The sequence below is a fragment of the Haliotis cracherodii genome, unplaced genomic scaffold (genome assembly GCF_022045235.1).
Source record: "Haliotis cracherodii isolate W230 unplaced genomic scaffold, xgHalCrac1.p SCAF_18, whole genome shotgun sequence".
NCBI lineage: Eukaryota > Metazoa > Mollusca > Gastropoda > Lepetellida > Haliotidae > Haliotis > Haliotis cracherodii.
The window spans coordinates 28,029,247-28,057,116 of NW_027266273.1; the positions used below are offsets into that span (position 1 = coordinate 28,029,247).

General features: G+C 43.0%; 1 protein-coding gene across 1 annotated transcript; it reads left to right on the forward strand.

Annotated features, from left to right (window-relative positions):
- Nucleotides 1-1,924: 1,924 nt before the first annotated feature.
- On the forward strand, nucleotides 1,925-27,870 carry LOC139465958 (extended synaptotagmin-1-like). Its single transcript, XM_071247974.1, has 18 exons — nucleotides 1,925-1,981; nucleotides 4,651-4,761; nucleotides 13,388-13,429; nucleotides 14,192-14,320; nucleotides 15,249-15,319; nucleotides 16,092-16,161; nucleotides 16,824-16,913; nucleotides 18,039-18,094; nucleotides 18,253-18,373; nucleotides 19,655-19,742; nucleotides 20,133-20,203; nucleotides 20,832-20,914; nucleotides 21,255-21,303; nucleotides 21,559-21,648; nucleotides 22,355-22,414; nucleotides 22,949-23,110; nucleotides 23,478-23,633; nucleotides 24,162-27,870. Exons 1-18 carry the CDS (start codon nucleotides 1,970-1,972, stop codon nucleotides 24,210-24,212), a joined length of 1,512 nt encoding a protein of 503 aa, XP_071104075.1. The 5' UTR covers nucleotides 1,925-1,969; the 3' UTR covers nucleotides 24,213-27,870.

The window sequence follows — 27,870 nt, forward strand, 5'->3', positions numbered from 1 at the left end:
GTTTAAATACACAATGAGGGCCCAAAATGATAACTGGTCAAAATGTTAAAATTTTAGGATTGTGAAGTTTATAATTTGGTTCAGTATATATACATTATATATAGCTGCATTATGTAATTTAGCTGTATTTATGTAATTATATTTACATTGTATATAGCTGTATTTATGTAATTATATATACATTGTATATAGCTGTATCTATGTAATTATATATACATTGTATATAGCTGTATTTATGTGAGTGAGTGTGAGTGAGTTGGGTTTAACGCCGCTTTTAACAGTATTCCAGGCATATCACGGCGTGAAAGCACGAAGTGATGCAGGTCTCATACGTTTACCACTTCTGTGAAACCCACGAGCACGGGTATGGCGCTGACAAACCTAGAAATATAATCGGGGCGAATCGGGATTCCAATCCACAATCATAGGTTTCTGGAGTGCCCAAGGGACGCAACTCTGCATAGCGAATCGCAGCGCCTTAGACGACTTGGCTACCCATGCCCCCTGTATTTATTTAGCTGTATTTATGTAATTATATATACATTGTATATAGCTGTATTTATGTAATTATATATACATTGTATTTTGCTGTATCTATGTAATTATATATACATTGTATATAGCTGTATCTATGTAATTATATATACCGGTACATAGTATATAGCTGTATCTATGTAATTATATTTACATTGTATATAGCTGCATCTATCTAATTATATATACATTGTATTTTGCTGTATCTATGTAATTATATATACATTGTATATAGCTGCATCTATCTAATTATATAAACATGGTATAAGCTGTATTTATGTAATTATATATACATTGTATATAGCTGCATCTATGTAATTATATATACATTGTATATAGCTGCATCTATGTAATTATATATACATTGTATATAGCTGCATCTATGTAATTATATGTATATATTGTATATAGCTGCATCTATCTAATTATATATACATTGTATATAGCTGAATCTATGTAATTATATATACATGGTATATAGCTGCATCTATGTGATTATATGTACATTGTATATAGCTGAATCTATGTAATTATATATACATTGTATATAGCTGCATCTATGTAATTATATATACATTGTATATAGCTGCATCTATGTAATTATATATTCCTGCGCCTGGAATGTTGCTCAAAGCCCTGTGAGACAGTTCTCTGTGGGCAACAGGGCGTGTGGCTGGGTGCATTCTCCTACTCCTAAAGACGTCTACATCTTGCATGGCAATGATCGATTCACTTCAGTCTGATTAACATCAGATTTCTTACTCCGAACTGATAATTGTCTTCGCACAGAAGGGTGTCGTATCGGACTAAACAATAAGATCGTAATGCGATTTGATTCACGTTTTCGAGGCACGAAATAAACGAATAATGTCTGTTATTTCCATGCATGGGGTATGTCAGTTTCTCTTCCAGCTCACCGAGTCGTCTAAATACTTTCTGGTGAGATGTGTCCAAATCACACAGTGATGCAGTTATTATTGTGATGGTGCGTGATGTTGTTACAGTTTGAGTGTTTTACGCGAATTCACGTGTAGCATTTCCATTGAATTGTATTCTCCAATTACTCCAGAATGCGTTATCTATGCTGTTCCCTACAAACAAACTGAAGCCGTTTCATGATTCACAGATTACACGATTTCAAACTGTTGCGTTGTGTATAAGATGTACACTTGATGCCTACAAAAAAACAACAAAAACATTTAGAATTTAATTTTCCGTCAGTATGTATATCCGTCAGTATTATTGATTATTATAACTAAAACGTTACAAACACAATGACAGGAGATCGGCATGTCTACCGCAGCAATAAACAACTGACGACGTTCACCTGAGTGTGATCACGTGACTTCATGAATATTCATGAGCCTGCTTCAATATGGATTACACCTCCCGTGGTCCGATCGTAACAACTTGACTGACTTCCCGACTCAGCAACATGGCGGCTGTGGTGAGTATACCCTAGCAATAGTGTTATGTGGTGTATCAGTAGTGGAGTATGGGCTATTATCTATGTATAAACGTTAACATTAGTCCGCTACCAGCACACACGGTGCTGTGGTGAGCGCACTCGCTGAATGGGCGTTCTTGGAGATGTAAGTCGCTCGCTGCCTTAGGAAAACACAGCGATCAGTCGACCGACGCGGGCATATAGCCTTGCTCGGGCTCTTAGATGTAATGTAAGGGAGTGCATTTGTTTAAATAGACGTCACGCTCATTACAAACACATTTGGGTGCAGTTATGTAGGAATATTTAAGAAAGGAATTGATTTAAATTGAAATTATATAAAATATATAAATCCGACCATCTATACAATGTAACAATTAATATTTCTGGACTCTAGGGCGAGTAAATATTGGTTTATAACGCGTCATTAACAGAGAACAGAAATTTCCGGAGAAACACGGGTTATCGGACTGGTCACGGAAATCTGAAAATACGGAAATGTTGGATTTTATAAATAGCAGTGATCTGTTACTTCCCCAATTCTAGACAAAGAAATCAAAGCTTGGGATTTGTTGTGTTTTTAGGTTTGTTTGTAACGTTTAAAATATCAGTTTGAAAATAGATCGGGAAAGGTGACATATATGAGACCCTCCGACTGCATGTGCCTGTCACCCAGTATAAGACGCCTAACTGTGACTATACACCAGACTTGCACTTTGGACCATTTTGTGTTGTGATCATGTCCATTGAACGCGAGAAGGGGACTCGTCCGTATGCTAATGTGGGATCTTGTTGTAAGTGAAAGCTCATTATTATTCCAGTCTGAAGTAGTGCCGGTACTCAGTGATGGACCGGCTTGTATTAGCGCTCAAGTAGGATTTTTTTGCGGAAGACTATGAATGATATTTGCTCATGCTACAATTTAAGTATTTGAATCAAGATGTTAAAACGACCGAGCCACGTCGGTTTTTCACTGAAGTATATTTTTGTTCATTCGTATCTATGTTAGGGTCGGTCTCAGGGTGGTATTTTTTCACTTCACTTTCCTTGGTACTCGTAGGCCACGGGCCTTTTTGTACAAACGCAATACAATTTAGGTGCAAACAGTATTAGATACAACACATTTCTTTGCTTTTTTAAATAATAAAAGCAGTTTTAACATAATTGCCTATAATCAAAATTGGAGTATTTGTGTTCTTACAGCATTGGCATAAAACAAGTATTTTGTTGTATTCATATTGATAATTGGGTCTTGCGATGACAGTAGTGTGTTAAACTTCAGAATATTTGGAAAGATGTGAAATTTAGATTCTATGTAACTTTGCCTAAGATGGCTATAAGCTGGACAAATTAACAAAAAGTGATATTCTTTTTCGAAATGATTTAAGTTACAAAAGTTACATTTTCTTAATTCACGAGGAATATTAAAATGTGTCCCACATTCAGTTTCTAAGTCTGACTCAGAGTGGTATCTACTCTTGAAAATTATGTTGCTTCACCCTATGTAAACTTTCGTTTATATATTGTGGGTAGACACATTCTGTGTTAAAGGCTCCTTTTACAAATACCAATCGGATGGTCCAGTCGTTTTGGGAGCCGGAATTAGCTTGCAGAGTTGCGCCCCGTAGACGTCCCAGGATATGATGATCGTAGGTTCGAATCCCAGTTCCCCAACGATAATAACCCTAGGTTCGTAGGTCAGTACTTATACACGTGTAACAAAGAGACGCACTTTACGCACTGTGTTGTGCCTCCAGTAATGGACTGATCCGGTGTGGAATGAGTGAGGCACTGTTCAAAGCAGCATTAAACCCACTAACTAACTCACAAAGCAATCTTTACGTGTACCTGGACTTTCGGAGTCCCAAGGAATAGGAGCTTCTGATTTGAATACACTTCTATATTTTCCAGTTGAACTTCTTTAAGGCGCCGACGAGTTTGCTAAAAAAACTGGAATATTGCTGAGTGCGGCTTTATACAACAAACAAACAAACAAGTTTGCTTGAAACACAAAGGGGGCACAGGTGGCACAGGTGGCACAGGTGGCCCAGTTGTCTGCGGCTCAGCAAATCGCTGAATTCCGTCTCTTAAGCGTGAAGAAATCTGTGATCGTGGGTTCGAATCCCGGTTCGCCCTGATTATGTTTCTGTAGGTTTGTCAGCACCACATTCGTGCTCGTGGCTTTCACGAAGTGAAACACGTCAATGGGAGGTGGGATAGCCTAGTGGTTGAAGCATTCGCTCGTCACGCCGAAGGCCCGGGTTCGATTCCCCATACGGGTACAATGTGTGAAGCTCATTTCAGGTGTCTCCCGTCATGATATTGCTGGAATATTGCTAAAAGCGGCGTAAAACAATACCTAATCACTGGTACACACGTTAAAAAACCTGCCCCACTTCGGACTTTCCTAGCTTCCACACCAAGCTGACACGCTGTGATAAAACGGCGTTAAGCCAAACTCTCACTGAAAACCTAACCATGGTACAATGACTTAAGTGAGGCGTGTCCCTGCCCCGTGGCTGTCACCGTGTTCTGTAGTGTCCCCTTCTGCTTAGGACTGCAATAAATCACACGAACAACCCAGTGTCATTTATATGATCTAGGTCAGTAGAGGCCACTGTCAATACGGTCTGCTACATCTCCCTGCCAATAAAAGATTTCCGGTTTTTCAGTTGCGTTGTCTTATGGACTGTTGGTTAAATCTCATCGGCGAAATCCACCGCAAGTTTGGAATTGGCGGCCATTGTGACCCCTCAGGCCCGAACAGCGGGGTGTTCAGGAGGGTGGGTATAGGGGGCGTTCAGTTGGAACTGTCAGGGAGGAGTTGAGGGGCGTGGTCGCGTCGAGGGGCGGGGCCTAGTTGTTTTGACATGCAATATCTGCCTGTTGTTATACCTGTGATTGAAGCGGGATTATTGTAGCTGAATCCAGGAATATGTCCAAATCTAAATCTGTGTTGACTGCGTGGTAGTTTAAAGACAAACGACAATAGAAATACTACAATACTTTAATGATACATTATGGCGAATATATTTATGACGAAGTAGTTCATCACGAATGACTTTTGAATATAGTCTTGGGTGAATAAAGTTGTTTCGAGATTGAGAAGTTAAAAACAACCGATTCTTTTATATTACTGCTATGGCAGATTAACTTTAGTAATATGAAGGCATCAGGTGGTCTTTAACTTCTTTCGAGTAGTAAATATGATATAACCGACCCTTGCGAGGGACGGATTCTTGTACATTTAGTTTCTTGTTCCATGTATCATGTCATACGATATCACTCATTCTGACAAAACTTGTACCGATCACGGATCATTTGGGACAAGTTTGTGACAAGATAGGCGACTGGTTTCAAGGTTCCAGCTGAACTGCCCCGTTTGTGTTGTGCTTGATCCTGTAGTGGCCGTAGACTGCATGTAGTTACACTGGCTTTCATCTGTCGTATGTCCATCTACACATACAACACTAACTCCACACCCGACGCCACGACGTCTTCAGTGCGGGATCTATCAGCGGCTGCTTACAATTAACGTCTTCATATCTTTTTTTTTGCCGCAACATTCGTCCGCCATCTTTTTTTTAATAATTATTTTAGGACTCGTGAAGATCCGGGTTAGCATAGGTCTTCAGCAAACCATGCTTGCTGTAAAAGGCGACTATACTTGTCGAAAGAGGCGACTAACGGGATCGGGTGGTCAGGCTCGCTGACTTGGTTGATGCATGTCATCGTATCCCAGTTGCGTAGATCGATGCTCATGATGTCAATTACTGGATTGTCTGGTCCCGGCTCGATTATCTACAGACCGCCGTCTTATAACTGGAATATTGCTGAGGGCAGTGTCAAACAACAAACAGAATAAATTATTACTTTAGATTTCAGCATATACCGACATGAAGTTGTGTTCTGCTGCAAGTGTGAAATGTAACGCCAGGATATAAATAACATACTGTCTACTAAACAACTGAAGTCAAAATCACTCACTCACTAACTCATTCACTCACATGAGGTTGTGTGTCATAACTTTACGATATTGCAGACGATCCTCGATGCTGGTTGGTCTGTTGAAGCGATATGATCTCACATTGCTTTAGTGTTAAGAACAATACGATAGAACGTCATCCATTGTGCGTGACGTCACACTTCGATAACCTAACGTTGTCGGGTGCTTTTTTTATGTGCTTGACCAGAAACGATGTTTAGTGTTTTCGCGTTGCGGTCATGAAACAGATTAGGGCGGTGACTTGAAATATAATATCGAACAGCAAATTGTTCGGCTGATCGATAAATGTCTGCCGGTGAAGCCAAAGCACTCCTGTTATTTCCTCACTCCGCCATGTTGTTTTGTATTTCGCGTTACGGTCAAGGTGAAGGTCGCTTTCGCGCCACAGTCACGGTCGCAGCTACCCATACTCGGTCCAAAGACCCGATTTTATGAACGGCTGTCTCTGATCAAGTCGCAAAAACGTACCCCTGAACAACAGGCTGACTTCTGTGTTTCTGAACAGTTGACAGTTTATCAGCTTTTCTTTGTTTTCGTTCTTTAAGTGACAATGAGTTTTATCTAGAGTCATCAACTCGACACTCGGACTTACGGATGATGTGTCCCTCTAGAATGAATGATGTATGCCCTCGCCAATACTCTTCACTTAAACTCACACCCACACACCCACACGCACGCACGTACGCACGCACGCACACGCACACACACACACACACACACACACACTGAAAGTCCACATATCGCGACAGGAGGGGCCACGAGGGCTACACACGCTGCTTCGTGTTCTGTTCGGAAGTTAAGTTTGACATTTTTTATAATCTATTCCACAATCTATTCCAATCTGACTGCAGGATTTGTTTGTTCGTTCGTCTGTAGTTTGATACGACATGCATCAACCAAGTCAGCGAGCCTGACGACTCGATCCCGTTAGTCGCCTCTTACGACAAGCATAGTCGCATCTTACTACAAGCATGGGTTGCTGAAGACCTATTCTAACCCGGATCTTCACGGGTACTGACTGCAGGAGGATAGAGTGACTCTGTATTCAAATTCCACCTCCTGAGAGGTTTCTAGGGCTCCTCAGGCAAGTGACTTTTTCGAAAAATGCCTCTGTTCAACCATCAGTGAAAGAATAATGTGAATGATATAATACCTTCCAGCGCCTCACAAGCACCTTGGGTTGTATACTCCCTAGGAAGCTGAGAAAGAAATTGAGTGCACATTCATTGGTCGGAGTAATACTGGTGCAAGGAAACAGCGCAACACAAATGGATTATTATTATTTTTATAATTACACCCCTGAAGGTTATTGTGCGGGTTATGTCTTGCCTAGCAGGGGTCTATGTTTATGTACACTGTTAAGCTCTCAAACACAACCAGTTAAAGAAGTTATACACGGGTATATAGTTTCCCCATGCGGTAACTAGTTTACGGGGGAACACGGGATACTGGGTATATATAACACGGGGTAATGGGCTATATAACACGGGGTACTGGGTATATATTACAAGGAGTTGTATCCGTGAATAAAGACTGTCGCGGTCAGCACACAAGCACCAACTGTAGAAAACAGCGCCCTCTGTGTATCTACAGGGATACGGAGGACTGGTTAGAACCATTACTGCCCTGGGCTAATCTATGTCGCCGAAATATAATCTAAAAATAATTCTATGACGGAACCCTCGAGTATTAAGGCACCCCAAGTCTCTTACTTCCAGAAAAGAGAGCTGAGAAGGGGATGATGAAGGATGGGGTGAGTGTTGTATAAACTATATGCTGTCATCTTCCCGAGGCAAGGGAGTTAACTGACTATAAAAGTCCAGTTTTCACCCTTGCCGAACCAGGCTGGTATTATGGAGTTACATTTTGGCTGGACTAACGAGTCTATGCATAGTCCAATCAAAATCGCGCAACGAAATCGAAATCCGGTTTGTAAACTGTCGTGCAGATTTCGGTGGATTGCAGGATTTACAAAGCATGTGCACCGCTAACTCGTTGTCAACAGATATTTTCCAAATCTGTTCATGTTTTTCATCAAGGTGCTCACGTGATTTGATGCACTTCGCGATGTAAGACCCGTTTTATCACAATGTAGATAGATCTTGATTTTCGACTGGATCGTTTTGACTGAGCGCCGCCATTTGGTTTGAAACAAATGCAAGTGATGCGAGAGGCGGGATTTGATTAGTCCAAAAGAGAGGCTCAGAAGGGACATAACTCGTAGAAGCCACTGGTGGCGCTACGATCGAGCCCAGGAATTCCAGCCGAGGAATTCCCGCCTAGTTCGGCAAGGGTGGTAGCTGGACTTGCTTGATGTATGCTGTGGGATCTGCAGGCTAATAAAGTCGCCGTGGAAACAGTGATTGGCTTCGTCTTTCATACGCACATATTCGCATGTAGACAGATGTTTCCTTCACTCTTGCAGACCAATCAGACGCACACTCAGGATTAGGGAATTGCCCTCTGAACATGCGCAGAACTGGTTTTGACTTCGCATCCCTTTAGAACAGTCTTGTCGCGCCGATTACAGCAGAACGGTTTAAATCAGTCTGTATTCTTGCCCATCTGCAGGGTTTCTGATATGAAAAGAGGCATGAAGTCGTTCTTATTGGTCTGTAATCCGGTGGGCTAGCCTAGTGGTTCAAGCGTTCGCTCGTCACTCCGAAGGACCAGAAATGAGCTTCACACATGTGGGAGAAATGTGTGAAGCTCATTTCTGCGCCCCCCACCCCCACCCCCCGTGAAATTGCTGGAATATTGCTATCAGCGGTGTAAGGCCATACTCACTCACCCCACTGTAATCTATAACGCACCTACAGACGCCTGTGTTCAGAGGTGTTTCACTTTATCCCCCTGCAGCTTTCTGAACCACTCACTCACTCATACAGTTGACTATTCAGTGTTACAGTTGCCGAATGGCTGCATATTGCTAATCTTGTTCTGTGCACCTGTGCAGCAATCGTGGTCGTGAGTCACCTTATTCTTATGCACAACACATTTTCATTTACATAAGCACGGCTTGTATTTACACACCTGTTAATATTCCGTGACATAGTATCAAACGGCATTCTTTTTTCACGGTGTCAAACTGCCCATTATGTAACAGGGTGTCAAACTGCACATTATTTAACTGGGTAAAAAACTGCACGATATGTGACAGAGTAAAAAACTGCACATTATTTAACAGGTTGTCAAACTGCACATTATTTATCAGGGTATAAAACTGCATATTATTTTTCAGGATATGAAAGTGCACCGTTATTCTCTATGCAACGTTGAGACACCGTTATTACATGTTGGTAAATAGTGGTGTCTGCATGTGGACCAATTTCCGAAGTCAGGTTGACCACAATGCACAACTAGGACTAACAAGTCAACAGCAATATTCACGGCACAATTTCCTAAATTGTTATTTTGCTAATAGTTGTATAATTGCACTGAAGCATTTGTCTCCCATTTGTTATAACTCATATACACCATCAATCGATAAAAGTTGAATTGGCATGCGTAATATTGGATGGTCATATAACATTTATACAATGTAAAACTTCCGTTTTATACAACTGTCATATATCTGCCGATCATTTTTTGCACGTGAATCTAAAATGTCTACACACAGCTGTGTGATTGTGTATGTTGAATATATTCAATAAAACTGTGTAAATTCCAACACATTGGGGGCGGTCGGGTAGTCTAGTGGTTAAAGCGTTCGCTCGTCACGCCGAAGACCCGGGTTCGATTCCCGACATTGGTACAATGTGTGAAGCCCATTTCTGGTGTCCCCCGCCGTGATATTGCTGGAATATTGCTAAAAGCGGCGTAAAACCACACTCACTCACTCACTGACTCCAACACATTGTCCCAGTTTACACATCACGCAACAAGTTCTAGCCAGCTGAAGGTTGTCGTCATCGCTGTTCACTCTTTGGTCCCAGGATGTATGTAGGCACCTTAGGTGTCCAGAACATTGTACTGGGTGACATTGTGGTCTACCTAGCAGCCTCGTCAAACGGTATTATGTAAGGTTTTTGTCGGAATTTGCCCGTCGTCGCCATCGGTGTCTTTTCTATTGTTCATCGTGCAAATATTATAGTCATCTAATAGATGACATACTTTCATGGATGGACTTCTTCCAACTTGCCTTGGAGAAATCATTTGGCACATGTCATAAGGTCAAAAGTCAAGGTCACGAGCAGGAAAATTCTCAAAGCTTGTGGTCTAGAAAATATATATGCTCTTATCTGGTGTGGTATATGTCTGATCATGGATGAGGCCGTACTTTGAAAATGTTTAGATTAAGATTATTGTAAGTTTAATCATTCTCAGTTCCTAAGGCAGGGGCGAAACGGAGGGGCAGAAGCTGCACGGAGAAACACAGACCATCAATCTTATTGTCAGAAGGTTCAACCTTCGCTGTGACAGTTCCAAGACCTGCAGGAACCCGCTATCAATGTTTCACTGGGGCTCGTCGAACGATGCGATAGTTTGGTTGTCGAAGGATGACGTGTTGTGTTGTGTTGTGTTGTGTTGTGTTGTGGGCAATAACCCTGACCTCGTTACCCGAGGCAGACCGTGACTTGTAAATAGTGATGAAAACACACACAGCTTGATAATATTTATTTGTTTGTTGTTTAACACCGCACTCAGCAATATTCCAGCTATATGACGGCGGTCTGTAAATAATCAAGCCTGGACCAGACAATCCAGTGATTGATATGAGCATGCCTCAACTAAGTCAGCGAGCCTGACCACCGGGTCCCGTTAGTAGCATGGTTTTGCGGGTGTTACAGTATCAGGTCTGTGGAGCTGAGTGATTGGTGTAACAAACAGTGAGTGAGTGAGCTGGGTTTAACGCCGCTTTTAACATTATTCCAGTTATATAAAGGCATGTCAGCCCGAAGTGATTCAGGTCTCAGACGTTAACCACTTCGGTGAAACCCAAGAGCATGGGTATGGTGCTGACAAACCTAGAAACTAAATCGGGCGAACCCACAATCATAGGTTTCTGGCGTGCCCAAGGGACGCAACTCTGCACTGCGAATCGCGGCGCCTTTGACGAGTGGGCCACCCGTGCCCTCTGTAGCAAACAGCGTGCTACCCGGGACCTGACACAGAACATGCGTCTGTCTACAAGGCGTGGAGCAAGGGGTAATTGTCAGTCCTGGCAAACTCGGAATCAGTCTTCCTACTTCCCCGCCTGCTTCCTCCAGCTGCATTATCCTCATCAGTGATAACCAATTACTCTAATTACACAATGTACCGTATACATCCTAAAGTGGCAACAACATACGACAGCTGAACATAGACCTTCATCAACGACTCACTAAGACCTGAGCCTGCTGGCATGGCAACCTTAGGTTGTTTTATTTGGGTCAATAAAACCCTAATAGTGTCTGGGGTGACAATAAAACCTAAATAGTGTATGGGGTGACAATAAAACCCTCATAGTGTTTGGGGTGACAATGAAACCCTCATAGTGTATGGGGTGACAATAAAACCCTCATAGTGTATGGGGTGACAATAAAACCCTAAGAGTGTATGGGGTGACAATAAAACCCTAAGAGTGTATGGGGTGACAATAAAACCCTCATAGTGTATGGGGTGACAATATAACCCTCATAGTGTATGGGGTGACAATAAAACCCTAATGGGGTGACTCAAATTTAGGAGGAATATTATGAGTGAGTTTTCTGGTGCTTTCAGGAATATTCTCACCATATCACGCCGGGAACACCAGAAATGTTCTTCACACACTGTCCCCCTCACGGAATCGAACCCAGGGTTTCGGCGTGACGAGCCAAAGCTTTAACCACTGGGCTACTCCATCGCCCCGGTTGCCTGGTATACACAGAGACACACGGGCACTACAAAATAAAACGTCTCGACCTAGCCTTGCTGTGGGCTCTAAATAATACGTCTAGACCTAGCCTTTCCGTGGGCTCCATATCCCTGAACATGGACCCGTTCATGGAAATATGATGCTTCAAGGTCATTGAGTGTAATTGCGCCTTATAATTAAGATCGCCCGTGGAGGTCCGGGTTAGAATTGGCCCTCAGCAACACGTGCTTGTCGTAAGAGGCGACTAACGGGATCGGGTGGTCAGACTCGCTGACTTGGTTGATGCATATCATCGTATCCCAATTGCGAAGATGTATGATCATGATGTCAATCACGGGATTGTCAGGTCCAGACTCGATTATCTACAGACCGCCGTTATATGACGGGGATGTTGCTGGCGGCGTTAAACAAACAAACAAACAAACATCATGATATGAGACCTAACTGATGGCATATTGGCCGCCGTGTTGCTACATACACAGTACGTGAGGCCACCAGCTGTGTGGCTAGCAGAGATCTTGTAACGCTGTTGGTTGTATCGATTTCCCCACACGGTCTGTATCCGGACATAAGGAGATTCTTTACATTAATACGGTGTTAAATAACAACCCAATTATGTACGTGACTCACAGCTGGAGCCACAGCGAGATCAAATCTTAGTCTGATGTTGAACAACACAATGTCAGTTAAAGGCGCAGTTCACCCTTTGGTGCAAAAACGTTTAGTTTAAATGGAACCACACCTACATGTAGTGAGAACTTAGAACTCAGGACTTCATAAAATAGTTCATACAGCGAGTGAGTGAGTGAGTCATTTGCTGACCCACTGTTACCATGGTAGCGAGTGAGTGAGTGTCCTGTAATGTTTCATAATTACTGAAGACACAATCTCGTCTACCAATTATGGTTCTCAAAGAGGTCCCATCATGGCGATAGGCGTGCGAGATTCCTTAGATCGTGGGTTCGAATCCCAGAGTCGCCGAGGCAATGTTTCTTGGTTTATCGGCACAACATCCATGCTTGTGGAATATACCGAAGTAGTTTTGTCTATCGCTTAACGCGTGCCACGCAATGTAACTTGTATGCCGCGATGTACTGAAATACCACTAAAACAACTCACTCACTCGGCCACGAAGACATCTGTTGCGGTGAATGTTTTCACAGTGATATCATGCATTGCGGTTTGCAATTGAATCGAAAGACACAAAATTGTTGCTTGGTTAACTGAGGTTAAAGGTCTAACACCCCCAGTAGCGCTGCCTCCTAGTGTACACCTGCTACTAACCTGCATGTACCTTGTTCGTTCGATTCTTTGTATAAGTTATCCGTCTTGTTTGCTTTTATCATTTCTTTTTCCGAGTCCTTTTCTTTAAATTAATGAAATGACCCTTTTGAACTTTCATTCAGAATATTGTATTAACACAGACGTTATATGTGCATAGGGGTCACCTGTACGCACCAGGGTCGTTGTTTGGACATTTTACTGCCGCTTCTCCGCGCACCTGTTCCCCCTGACATAATGTCCACGTTCAAGTGTCGTCATCTGATTTGTTTGTTTGTTGCAGATTGTCTTCCCAGAAACAGATCAGGCAGAATGGCTGAATAAGGTAGGCCAGCTGCCGTAACACAAGTTCAGCAACACACCAACTTCTCTCATGTCGTATCTTCTCTATTAAGAGCTCTTGGACTTGTTATCTCAAATTAACTGACTCACCGACTCACCACCCGGCCCTTATTTCCTTCGTATCTAATACCGGAAGTGACGTAAATGGACACTTTTGTTCAGTTAGTTTTTTTAATTCAAATTAAAGGGGAGAAATCGTAACTGACAAGGTCAACACTCTTCCAACATTCAGCTCCTAACAGAGGAAGTGCGGTAATCCTGAAGCCTGCCATTGTAAGGCATTCCTCAAATTGTCAGTACTCGGATCTAGGTCTGTGTTGATTAAAACGGTTGCTAGGACACAGACTGTGTATGATATTTTCCTAATGTCCTGTTATGGTTACTGTTGCTCAATTAAATGTAATGTAATACAGACTTCTTCAGCTAACAGGGAATCTTTATATCTACTTTAACACTATTATGTGAAGACAGCCTCTAAATATTCCCCGTGGGAGCAGGGTAAAAGCAGTACGTTGTTCAATCACAGCATCTCGATATGGCTGGACCAAGTAGGACTGGGACGTTTGCCGAGAAGCAAACCAACAAACACTGGGCATCAGGTTAGCCATGGATTGTTGATTGTCTGACTTCGGTGACTTTAGGGACTGTTATATTGTAACTACAGCTGTTGATTGTCTGATATCAGAATTCTATGCACTATGGGATTGTTATATTGTAACTACAGGTATTGATTGTGTGACTTCAGATCATCCAGCAACTATGGCCGTTTATCGGCGACTTCATGGGCGACATCTTGAAGCAGCACGTGGAGCCCAAGGTGAAGGAAGCCGTCATGTCGTCCTTCACCTTCAGCAAGGTCGACATGGGCACTAAGGTCAGTTCATTTGACAGAAGGGAACGAGAAGGTTAATATCACCATTCCGTTGTGAGTTAAATTGGATGAGTGGGTGAGTGAGTTGGTCGGTGAGTGAGTGGGTGGGTGAGTGTGTAGGTGAGTGAGTGGGTGGGTGTGAGGGTGGGTGGGTGGGTGGGTGAGTGTTTGGGTGAGTGTGTAGGTGAGTGAGTGTGTGGGTGTGAGGGTGAGTGGGTGGGTGAGAGTGTAGGTGAGTGAGTGGGTGGGTGGGTGTGAGGGTGGGTGGGTTGGTGGGTGGGTGAGTGAGGGAGTGAGTGAGTGTGTGGGTGAGTGAGTGTGTGGGTGTGAGGGTGAGTGGGTGGGTGAGAGTGTAGGTGAGTGAGTGGGTGGGTGGGTGTGAGGGTGGGTGGGTTGGTGGGTGGGTGAGTGAGGGAGTGAGTGAGTGGGTGGGTGGGTTCGTGGGTGGGTGAGTGAGGGAGTGAGTGGGTATGGATGGGTAGGTGAGTGGGGTGAGATGAGGTGAAATGGGGTTTAACGTCACTTCCAAGATTATTGCACTCATAAGCGATGTTCATGCACGTGTGTGTGGCTGCGTGTACTAGTCCGGACTAAAGATGATTTATAGTACTAGCACACTAAGATGCAGCAGTTTAACATGAATACCCCACCCAGACACGGTATACTGATTCCGAGCCGATCAGTCCTTGTTTTAGCCCCTTAATGCTGAGCATCAGGCAGGGTGACAACAAGTACCATCTTTTAACATCTTTTGGTTAAAAGATTGGCCAGGGATTGAACCCTGGACCCACGGCTCTCTGGGCGGACGCTCTACCACTAGTGCGGTTGAGTTGGGTGAGTGATTGTAGTCATGAATAAATTTGTTGACGTTGGTAAAACGGAAATACTATTTAACGGAAAACAGTTTACCAGCAAACTGCGTCTGTTTCAGCCACTGCGGGTTGATGGTGTGAGAGTCTACAACATCAGACAGGGAGAGATCTACATGGACCTCGATCTCAAGTAAGATCACAATACATGCGTGTAATTAACAATAAAACGAGTCATACTTGATGCTAACATTAAATCATAAACCTAAATGCGCCAGTGTACCCGAATCGTCTTTGTCGACCGCGGAGTGAACCTGTCTTACATCAGTCTTGAGGTGTCCTGGTCAAATCTCGGCACAATATGTCTGAAATATTGCTGATGTGGCGTAAACTATTAACTCACTCACTCCTGGTCAATTGATTATAAGTCCGCTTTCCCATTTTTATGTTTGTTTGTTGTATCATTCTCAGAAATATTCCAGCTATATGATGGCGGACTGTAAATAATTGAGTCTGGACCAGATAATCCATTGATTAATATGCTAAGCTTCAATCCACGCAATTGGGATCGTTGACATACATTAACCAAGCCTGTGAACCTGACCACCCGATCCTGTTAGTCGCTTCTTACGACAAGCATGGTCGCCTTTTACGGCAAGCATGGGTTGCTGAGGACCTATTCTACCCTGGATCATTTGGGATATGTTGACATGCATCAACCAAGACAGTGAGCCTGACCACCTGATCCTGTTAGACGCTTCTTATGACAAGCATAGTTGCCTTTGACGTCAATCATAGGATCTTGACGGTGCGCTGTCACAAGTACCGATATAGCCATTGTGATGTAACCAGCTGGTAGGTCCAGGTCATGACCCAATTATATATCTCTTGTTTACTAGTTCAGTGTATGTATGACGTTGTCAGGAGGACGTGAGTTTCACAATGACTTTCCACGCGTGTTTCAGCTATGATGGCGATGCTGACATTGACGTCGGCCTCCTGGTGTCTAACGCCGCAGGTATCAAACACATCAAGGTAGGTTCTCGCTCTGCCTCTTCTAAAATGAGACACTGAACAATTTGTCTTACCTAATTTTCGTCTTTGCTGCTTTGATAACTGTAAGATGAGTTTGAGTGCATCTCCCATACTCTGAATGTAATGATTGACGTCTATCATGGCATGAACAAACTGTCGTTGAATCCCGGTTGATCTCGTGTGAATGTTTCACACATGTATAAGTATGATATATCGATTTACCCATCAAATGGTGATCTGTGTTCATCAGACTGGGACCACATCCGTAGTCTAGTGGTAGAGCGTCTGCCCGGAGAGCGGAAGGTCTGGGTTCAATCCCCGGCTGCGTCATTCCCAAAGACGTTTAAAGATGGTACTGCTTGTTACCCTGTCTGGCACTCAGCATTAATGGAGTAAACATGGGCTGGTCGGCTCAGAATCAGTATACTGCTAAACTGCGACATGGGCTAGCACTTTAAAATTGGCATCAGTCTGGACTAGTACACACAGACACACACACACACACACACACGTCCCCATATAAGTGAAATAATCTTGGACGCGATGTTAACCCCATTTCACTCCCACCTCATCAGATTGGTCTTTAGTTGTTGACCCTGCATGTTACAACCTGTCAATGTATTCCTATAACAACATGTCATGTGATCATGTTCCCCCCACAGCTGTCGGGGACGCTGCGCGTGGTGTTGAAGCCCCTCCTCAGTGCTGCACCCCTCGTGGGAGGTGTCTCCTTCTTCTTCATCACGAACCCGGTGAGACTACGGCGACTGTGAAATATCGGAAACAATATCGATTACTACGATAATCATGTAACCTTTACGGTGGCCCATAAGGGATATGGAGGGACAATTAACACGATTTGTCACACATTATGTGATAAATCATGTACAAAGAAGATATTGAATCACTAAAAAGTGAAGCGAAAATGTCAAAAACTAAAATGAAAATGTCAAAAACAAAAACGAAAATGTCAAAAACTAAAATTTAATTTGTCAAAAACAAAAGCAAAAATGTCAAAAACTAACATGGAAATACAGAAAACTATTTCTCCCGCGGTGATAATATTCCCACCGCTGTGAAAACTATTGATGCATGTCATTGTATTCCAGTTGCGTGGATTGATGCTCATGATGTCAATCACTGGATTGTTTGGTCCAGAATCGATTGTTTACAGATCGCCGTCATATATCTGGAATATTGTGTGGCATTCAACAACAAACAAACAAACTAATACACCTTGAGGGAGTATCACAGTGTATACATGGAGAATCTCACACGAATGTCTTTTGATATGAAATGTAAACTAGTGTTTACATCATTCTTCCAACTTCTTCAATTTGTAGACAGTAATAAGCAGTGTCTTAAGTGTTAAAATTACTGCTAACAGCTTCAATAGCAGAGTCATTAGTGATGTCATTTGATTGTGACGTCATGGTGACAATGACGGCACAATCGTCTACAATGTAAATATCTCCTGTGGGAGCTAGTTTTGGACGATAAATGATATGTCAGTCGGCCTCAGGTCACAAGGGGGCGGTGGCATAGCCTAGTGGTTAAAGCTATTGCTTGTCACACCGAAGGCCCGGGTTTGATTCCCGAGGTGGGTACAATGTGTGAAGCCCATTTCTGGTGTCCCCCATAGGGATATTGCAGGAATATTGCTTAAAGAGTCGTAAAACCAAACTCATTCACTCACTCATGTCACAAGGTGCACGCTAGTATTTGAGTATTTGAGTTTCGACAGCAGGGTAACTTTTAACAAAGCTATCCTAATACTATGACTATCATAAGTCCCATACTGTAACATGGACTTACAATCATCGTAGAGATGTGAGATTGCTTTATGTAACGAGGTCGGAAACAATTTAATTTTACAGAATCTGGATTTCGACCTGACGAACCTGGCCAACATCATGGACATTCCAATGTTCAAGTAAGTGCGACTTGGCTACATTGTTACTCCAGCCGTCACGAACAGGTGCCCAACACGACCTGTTGTTATAATTCATGTGTGAAAGACGTAGCGTGCAAGATAGCCATGAGTATCCCTCTATACTGAGTTGCTGACTGTCAGTACATGTCTGTCTCCAGTTCCAAGCTTCATGCCATCATCCAGGGCCAGCTCTCGGACCTGCTGGTGTTCCCCAAGAGGATGGAGTATATCATTGGAGAGGGGACCAAGTTCTCCAAGTTACGCTGTCCTCGCCCGCAGGTACGTTCTCCAAGTTAGTCTGTCCTCCCCCGCAGGTATGTTCTCCAAGTTACGCTGTCCTCGCCCGCAGGTACTTTCTCCAAGTTAGGCTGTCCTCCCCCGCAGGTACGTTCTCCAAGTTAGTCTGTCCTCCCCCGCAGGTATGTTCTCCAAGTTAGGCTGTCCTCCCCCGCAGGTACGTTCTCCAAGTCAGTCTGTCCTCCCCCGCAGGTACGCTCTCCAAGTTAAGCTGTCCTCCCCCGCAGGTACGTTCTCCAAGTTAGTCTGTCCTCCCCCGCAGGTACGTTCTCCAAGTTAGTCTGTCCTCCCCCGCAGATACGTTCTCCAAGTTAGTCTGTCCTCCCCCGCAGGTACAATCTCCAAGTTAGTCTGTCCTCCCCCGCAGGTACGTTCTCCAAGTTAGTCTGTCCTCGCCCGCAGGTACAATCTCCAAGTTAGTCTGTCCTCCCCCGCAGGTATGTTCTCCAAGTTAGTCTGTCCTCCCCTGCAGGTACGTTCTCCAAGTTAGTCTGTCCTCGCCCGCAGGTACGTTCTCCAAGTTAGTCTGTCCTCGCCGGCAGGTACGTTCTCCAAGTTAGTCTGTCCTCGCCCGCAGGTACGATCTCCAATTTAGTCTGTCCTCGCCCGCAGGTACGTTCTCCAAGTTAGTCTGTCCTCGCCCGCAGGTACGTTCTCCAAGTTAGTCTGTCATCGCCCGCAGATACGTTCTTCAAGTCAGTCTGTCCTCCCCCGCAGGTACGTTCTCCAAGTTAGGCTGTCCCCCCCCCCGCAGGTACGATCTCCAAGTTACGCTGTCCTGAGTGTCCTCGTTCGTATGTAGGTTGTCTAAGTTAAATAGAGAGGCATGCCTTTTTTTCAACTTTATCAGCTCATGTTGAAATATTTGATATCAAAAGACACAAGGGTGAGATTTTATTTATCATCCAACTTCATTCTTCCAACTTTTTCAGTTTGTAGACAGTATTAAGCTGTGTCTTAGTGTAAAAAGCACCGCTAACAGCTTCAATAGCAGAGTCATTAGTGATGTCATTTGATTGTGACGTCATGGTAACCAATGACATCGCAATGGTCTGCAAAGCATGGAGATGCAATTTTATTGCAGCGATATCTAGAATGTAGATAAGCGATAACTCCTTTGGGAGCCAGTTAAACTCTTCTCCCATGTAGGTACACTCTACAAGTTAAACTGTCCTCGCTGCCTGACATTGTGAAGAAATAACAGGCCTCTGTCTGGTTGTCCTCATCCATATCGCCACTTTAACATTATTTACGCATGCGCAGGGCGTGCTGGCGATACACGTGAAGGAGGCCAAGGAACTCAGGGACGCCGATGGAATTGGAATATCAGATCCATATGCACAGGTCAAAGGTCAGTTAAGTTATTTTGAAGGAAGTTACCTTGTTATTCTGTTGTTTGAACACATACTTGTCATGTGTGTTTGAGACTTGGGTGGTGTATGCGAGACTTGTCCCGTGTGTGTGAGGCTTGTGTCATGTGTGTTTGAGACTTGGGTCGTGTATGCGAGACTTGTCCCGTGTGTGTTAGACTTGTGTCATGTGTGTTTGAGACTTGGGTCGTGTATGCGAGACTTGTCCCGTGTTTGTGAGACTTGTGTCATGTGTTTAAACCATCCCACTATATTGGTAAAATATACCCTACCTGAGGAAGCATGCATACATACCTATTGATGGCTGCTGTAGTAGTACATGTTTCTGAATGCTTCGAGGGGTCTGCAGTTATGCCCTGTTGTTCCCGCAGTTGGCGACCAGACGTTCCTGACAGCGATCCTCGAGAACAAGAAGGACGCCAAGTGGGACCAGAAGTTTGATGTAAGTTGCTGTTTCCACTAGTGATGGTCCCCCAGGGGTGTTCTCCTTGTGATACTTCCCTTTGGATGTTAGGGCGGTTGGGAAGCCTAATGGTTAAAGTGTTCGCTCGTGACAACGAAGACCCGGGTTCGATTCCCGACATGGGTACAAATGTGTGAAGCCCATTTCTGGTGCCTCCCACCGTGATATTGCTGGAATATTGCTAAAAGCAGCGTAAAACGATACTCACTCACTCACTCACTTTTGCTGGTGATATTTCCTTAGTGAAGTGCCTCTTGGGATGTTCTGACTCCCGCGATGTTCTGACTCTCGCTATGTTCTGCTTGTAAGGACCTCCTGGGTGTATGGAGGTCTAACAATGGGTACTTTGAGTTCAATGATCTTTCAGTGATCTTTCAATGTACGTGTTACTGTTAAGGCAGTCCTAGGCAATTAATAATTTTGCATAAAGACAACATTGCATCAGTTCATGCATGTTCAGAAGGGCCAGTGAATTGTGGCTGAAAATGAACTGCAACAATAGCGTGACGTCATCATAATGTTTTTTAATCAGTACATCATTTACAATGACGGATGAAGTAGATATCCCGTTCTTTAGATCCCATTGACGACTGCCCCTGTGTTGTAGGCACTGGTGGACCTGGCGGAGGAACGTCTGGAAGTGAGGGTGATGGACCACGACACCGTGGGCAGCGACGACCTCCTGGGAACGTCAGTAACGTCACACCACACTGTCATGTATTACCCAGCGGCACCTGCCGTGCACAGATGTTGTCTACTTCTATCAGTTTACATGCTTTATTTATATATTTGTCACGGTACTTTGAATATTTTATGGTCTTTAACAAGGCTATGGGACGTCTTGTTCAGCTGGTATGACACATATGCGAGGGTCGTCAACCGTTGATGGATGCTCATGATGGCAATCTCTGAATCGTTTTGTCGAGACTCAGTCATTCGAATACCGTTGAAATATACTTTAATAGTACTGAGTGTGGCGTTAAACAACAAACAAACAAATCGTAACGTTGATGTTTGTTTATGTCCACAGTGCTACGGTTCAGATATCCCGTGTGATCGAGGCAGGCAAGGTGGACGAGGTAGGTGTTACACTGTAGGGACACCAGGTCCCAGACTTTCCACATGTGACAGATATTGCTCAAGCCACAGTCCTGTGTAATGTAAAATCAATCCATATAAACCAAGCCAAACAGACATCATCCTTGCTTGGTGCCTATCTGGTCTGTTGATGGCAAGATTTGTGGTGCAGCTGTCCTGTATATAATCTGTCAGTTATGTGGCGTCAACATGTCGCGTGCATCGGTAGCCAATAACAAACCGTGTTTCTGCCTCAGTGGCTCCCCCTGCAGGGCGTGGATCAGGGCAGCATCAACTTGGCGCTCCAATGGTTCTACCTGGCCAACGACGCATCGATGCTGCAGAAGGTAGGGATTTTACTGGAGCTTTATTTAAGGACCTGAACTTAGAGATGCAACTCAGAACGGTTCCCACTTAATCATCGTTGTTAACTTTAGTGACATGTTCTTCTAGAACTGATTAATAATGAATCATTCTGAATTTTTAACTTTCTACATCTACTTTCTGGAACAAGGCACCCTGTGATTGTTTACACCCCAGCGTGGTACAGCTGTAATAATTCTGACTGCAGCTTTGAGGGTCCATCACTCACCCATGGACAGTGCATTACAGGCATGTGGGCTCCCAAATATAGACAGAGTCGACAGATTGAAAATGTGATTGAGTGTTGGTTGAGTGCACCATGTTACTTATATGTGTCACCGCCTCAGTGGTCTAGTGGTAGAGCGTGCGCCAGGAGAGCGCAATTTCCGGGTTCTATCCCCAGCCGTGTCATAACAAAATATGTTAAAATATTGTATTTGTTGTTACCCTGCCTGGCACTGTGCATTAAGGGGCTAATACAAGGACTGGTCGGCTCCGAGTCAGTATACTGTATATGAGTGGGGTAGCATTACTCAGGATTAATCGGCATTATTCAGGACTAGTACAAGCTCACATGCACACATGCACGTCGCTATATAAATGCAATGATCTTGGAGGCGCGACATTTCATTTCACCTCACCTACTTTTATGTTACGTCTATGTGTCACTTCTATGTGTGTGTCCTGCAGGAGGGGGAATGTCGGCGGTGCCTCCTGATGGTGTGTGTGGACTCTGCTAAAGGATTACTGGTGAGTACAAGGACCGCTTCTGTTGTCTGTTGCGAAGCTAATAACAAGTCCTTGTTCCCCAAAGTTTGCTTATGACCGTAACTCCCATACATTGATTTACGGCAGTCTCAGCACTGAGATCGCCGCATCGCTGAATCTGTGTCAAGTCATGAATGGAAGGTTTCATGTGTGATATGGTTTCATACTTCTTGCGATATTGGCGCAAAGAGTGAAAGGACAGTGATCACTTCTTTAACACACACGTAGTATAAAGCCGTTATGCCGATTTCAGACAGCGATTTCTGTAAGGTAGATTTTCTGTGCAGAGTTGTGTCCAGAGGGGTACCAGGAACGTATATGATTGTGGGTTCGAGTACCCAGATTCGCACTGATTATGTTCTGATTTGTCAGCACTGTGGGTTTTACCAAAGTGATTGACATCTAAGAGCGGCAACTATCAGTGTTAAACCAAACTCACCTACACTGCATATGGCAATGACGTGTTATTTCTACTGGAAACCATTATCGCTGTTATGTTCCAACTACTGTTTGCAGAAACCTGACCAGAAACCAGAAGATGTGTCTCCCGTTGTGAGCCTGTCGTTCATGGAGCAGGAGTTTACGAGCACCGAGGCCGCCGCCGCACCGGAACCCTCGTGGCAGGAGGACTTCCGGTTCCTGGTCACATGCGCAGGAGAACAGATGCTGACGCTGAAGGTTTGAACTGTGCATCCATGTAGATCCATGTCCATCCATATTTGGAAAAGGTGGAAATAGGTTTTGCTGGTCACGGAAAATAATACACTTTGAATTGCATTAAATGATTTTCGAATATTCGTATGTGTGTGCATCTTACTGCTGTTCAATTGGACCAGTGAAGATCTGGGTTAGAATAGGTTTTTCATGAGCATCGATCCACTTTTATCAACGAGTGTGGATCAATGCAGTGGATAGTCTTGTCCAGACCGCCGTCGTATAGCTGGAATATTGCTGACTGCGGCGTTAAACAACAAACAAACGAACAAACCAAGCCAAACGAACACCTCTCCAGAGAGACGGACTTTACATTTGTCGTCTGCTCCAGGTGAAGGACAGCAAGGAGGACACAGTCTACGGATCTGCTGAGATCGACATCAAGGATCTGATTGGTGCTCCGGACATGGTCCTCGACCAATCATATCCCCTCGTCACAGAGATAGAGGGAATCACGCCAGAGCTGAAAATGAAACTGGTTCTTCGGGTATGTCTACATAGAAAACGTCATTGTAAAAAAATAACCAGTCTCTACTATCTGCCGACTCAGATTCCATTGGGCGTAAAAGGCAAAATGGACGTGAACATTTTATGAATGGATTACTGAAAAGATGGCAAGGGTGCTAAGGGTAAGCTTGTCCTGTTCTACCGGAAGTGCACGACATATGCACGACAAACATGACAACGCACGACAAACATGACGAACATATGACAAACACGACAAATGCACGACAAACACATGACAAACGTACGACAAACACATGACAAATAAACAACAAACACATGACAAACGCACGACAAACATACAACAAACATACAACAAACATGACAAATGCATGACAAACGCACAACAATCACTTGACAAACGCACGACAAACACATGACAGAGGCACGACCAACTTTTAGTGCTCTGTTATTTATACAAGGGGCTTCAAACAAGTTTACATTTTGTCAACAGTATTTGAATGAAGCAGACGCGTGTCCCTTTGCTCACACTAAATCAATTGTACTTCAGGTGCTGACTCCAGACACGGATCCAAGATGGCTGGCAGACAGCTTCCACTGAGTCTTCAGACAACTTCCAGTCTACAGTCGAAGTCTGCCCAGTGTAAGGCATGAGGCGTCACGTGATGCCCCTGTGACGCAGGAATATTCTTCCATTTCTAGTTTATGTAAAGGATGTATGGGTTGGGCCTACGTAGAGGACAATGTCAATGATTGAACTTTTGTCTGGTTCTCATGGCAACAGGCGGAATCTGTCCTGGGTTGGTCTTGTTGGTGGAAGATATTGAGAGGACTTCCGGTCCTGATGGTGAATCTGTCTGAGATAAGTGATTATATCATTTATATTATGGGTCATAATTTTAAAGTTCCAAAGTTGTTGTTTTAAATTATTTATACTTTAATATTTTGATGATCTTTCTATTCTAGATATACATGGTGTTGTGTTTCCTCGTGATTTGTTTGAACTGAATGCTTGTTTTACACAGCGCATAATTACCACACCTGATTGTCAAACTGCCATAATCAAGAAAGTATTATATTTATGAATATTATTTAGATAAACAACGTGGTATGACAAGGGCATATTTGATCTTCACGATATGTCAATGTTTTAGATCACCCACAATGCTAAAATATTGTAATGAAAGTTATCAGTCATATTATATAACTAGCTCATAAACTTTCCTTTGTATTGCTTTTTGTACTTGTTTTTGGCAAGTAGAGAAATATGGCTAAAATGAGTGAGAAGGTCAATTTCTTGAAAGTCATACAATGAGTCTTGACCAAGATGACTGTTTTGCAGTGTGTTTGTACTGTTTCTACCTAACTGTAAACAATTTAACATCAAATATTAGAAAATAACTTCCTGGAAACCTTTTTGACACACTTTTGCCGAAACTCTATATTTAATGCTAAGTATTATAAAGAAATATAGTTTGGCAAATACATGTGAAGTTTGCTAACTTTTATGGCCACGTCTAGGATGCTGCGTTGCATATGGGTGATGCAGATGGACCAGAGCGCCAGCAGCTTACCTTGTCCTTTGAACAAAACACTGATGATACTCATATCATATACACCTGCCATTCTCTCGTGGACACAATGCTGGTTTGTGTGTTAAATATTTATATGTAACAGTTTACACAATACTCCGTGCGTATCAGTATTTTAGTATTGTTATTTTTGTTAAGAATTTTAATGTATTTTATTCTTCCAATTTTTCTTTCTTTAAGACTGTGTGAATCTTGCGTGCCGTTGACGTCATGACGGCAATACCTCCAGGGACCCATCTGTCTAGAGTCAGGGCCTTGTATACATGATACATTCATACCAGGAAGACTGATGTTAGCTTTACTTACCGAACCAAATGTACCAAGGGCTTCTTGCTAATCTTATCATAGGATAAGTGAAATATGAGGATACCAATCTGTAGGTGTTGTGGGGGTGCGACAGAGTGAAAATCTCGGATAACTTTTGATAGTTCAAAATGGTTTAAGATATTATTTACATGTCGATGAAATAACGATAAATAGTTTTAATGCTAATGATGGTGATAATAATATTATTAATAGTAATAATGGTGATAATAATATTATTAATAGTAATAATGGTGATAATACCTATAACAAATATAAGAAAACTAGTACTTATAACAGCAATAACAGCACCAGTAATATATATACGGTAGGTTGATATAAGGGTCATCATGAGGTGTAAATATTGACATATATCCATACAAATTATGTTTTTGGCTACCTGTTAGTATAAAACCTCGTGGCTGTGCTACTTTGTCGACTACTGCTGATTTATATTTGTTATTAGACGGCACTCTGTGACTCTCTACGGACATATATTTGTTATTAGACGGCACTCTGTGACTCTCTACGGACATATATTTGTTATTAGACGGCACTCTGTGACTCTCTACGGACATATATTTGTTACAAGACGGCACTTGGTAACTCTCTACGGACATATATTTGTTATGAGACGGCACTCTGTGACTCTCTACGAAGATATATTTGTTATTAGACAGCACTCTGTAACACTCTACGGACATATATTTGTTATGAGACGGCACTCTGTGACTCTCTACGGACATCTATTTGTTATAAGACGGCACTCTGTGACTCTCTACGGACATATATTTGTTACAAGACGGCACTCGGTAACTCTCTACGGACATATATTTGTTATAAGACGGCACTCTGTGACTCTCTACGGACATATATTTGTTACAAGACGGCACTCGGTAACTCTCTACGGACATATATTTGTTATTAGACGGCACTCTGTGACTCTCTACGAAGATATATTTGTTATGAGACGGCACTCTGTGACTCTCTACGAAGATATATTTGTTATTAGATAGCACTTTGTGAGACTCTACAAAGATATATTTGTTATTAGATAGCACTCTGTGACACTCTACGAAGATATATTTGTTATTAGATAGCACTCTGTGACTCTCTATGAACATATATTTGTTATTAGATAGCACTCTGTGACACTCTACGAACATATATTTGTTATTAGATGGCACTCGGTAACTCTCTACGGACATCTATTTGTTATTAGATGGCACTCTGTGACGCTCTACGAAGATATATTTGTTATTAGATAGCACTCTGTGACACTCTACAAAGATATATTTGTTATTAGACGGCACTCTGTGACACTCTACGAAGATATATTTGTTATTAGACGTCACTCTGTGACTCTCTATGAACATATATTTGTTATGAGACGGCACTCTGTGACTCTCTACGAAGATATATTTGTTATGAGACGGCACTCTGTGACTCTCTACGAACATATATTTGTTATTAGATAGCACTCTGTGACACTCTACGAACATATATTTGTTATTAGATGGCACTCTGTGACTCTCTACGAAGATATATTTGTTATTAGATGGCACTCTGTGACTCTCTACGAAGATATATTTGTTATGAGACGGCACTCTGTGACTCTCTATGAACATATATTTGTTATTAGATGGCACTCTGTGACTCTCTACGAAGATATATTTGTTATTAGATGGCACTCTGTGACTCTCTACGAAGATATATTTGTTATTAGATAGCACTCTGTGACACTCTACAAAGATATATTTGTTATTAGACGGCACTCTGTGACACTCTACGAAGATATATTTGTTATTAGACGGCACTCTGTGACTCTCTTCGAACATATATTTGTTATTAGACGGCACTCTGTAACTCTCTACGGACATCTATTTGTTATGAGACGGCGCTCTGTGACTCTCTACGGACATATATATGTTATTAGACGGATAGGCCTGCTGTGTTGTTGAAGCATTAATGGCTGACGTGCAATGCTCTGCTGTCTTGTGGTTGAGATTTCCCATACCTCGTGGTAGTGTAGGATACCCCCTGGGGCCGGGTTAGAGTGGGTCCCCCGTGCAATGCTGCTGGGAGTAGGCGGCGACTAACACGGGTTGGGTGCTCAGATTCGATGACTGGGCAGTTTGCGTGGAATATTGCCAACAGCCGAATGCGTTTTCCCACTCTGCTGTTTCCACGACTGTTCTCGTTGCGTGCCTTATGACACTGTCACTCATTATCGTGATGGCTGATTGCGAACATTGATATTTTTTTTTATATTTTAAATAGCAATACTTTTATCAGAATATGAGAGATTGTGGTTTTACTTTTATCTGTTTTCTCGTGTTGAAGAAAATAAAATTGTACTTCATG

Coding starts and splice junctions, on each gene's coding strand:
- LOC139465958 (XM_071247974.1), top strand. Junction 13,430..14,191: donor AGGCAGAATGGCTGAATAAG/GTAGGCCAGCTG, acceptor GTGTGACTTCAG/ATCATCCAGCAACTATGGCC. Junction 23,111..23,477: donor AACAGATGCTGACGCTGAAG/GTTTGAACTGTG, acceptor CGTCTGCTCCAG/GTGAAGGACAGCAAGGAGGA.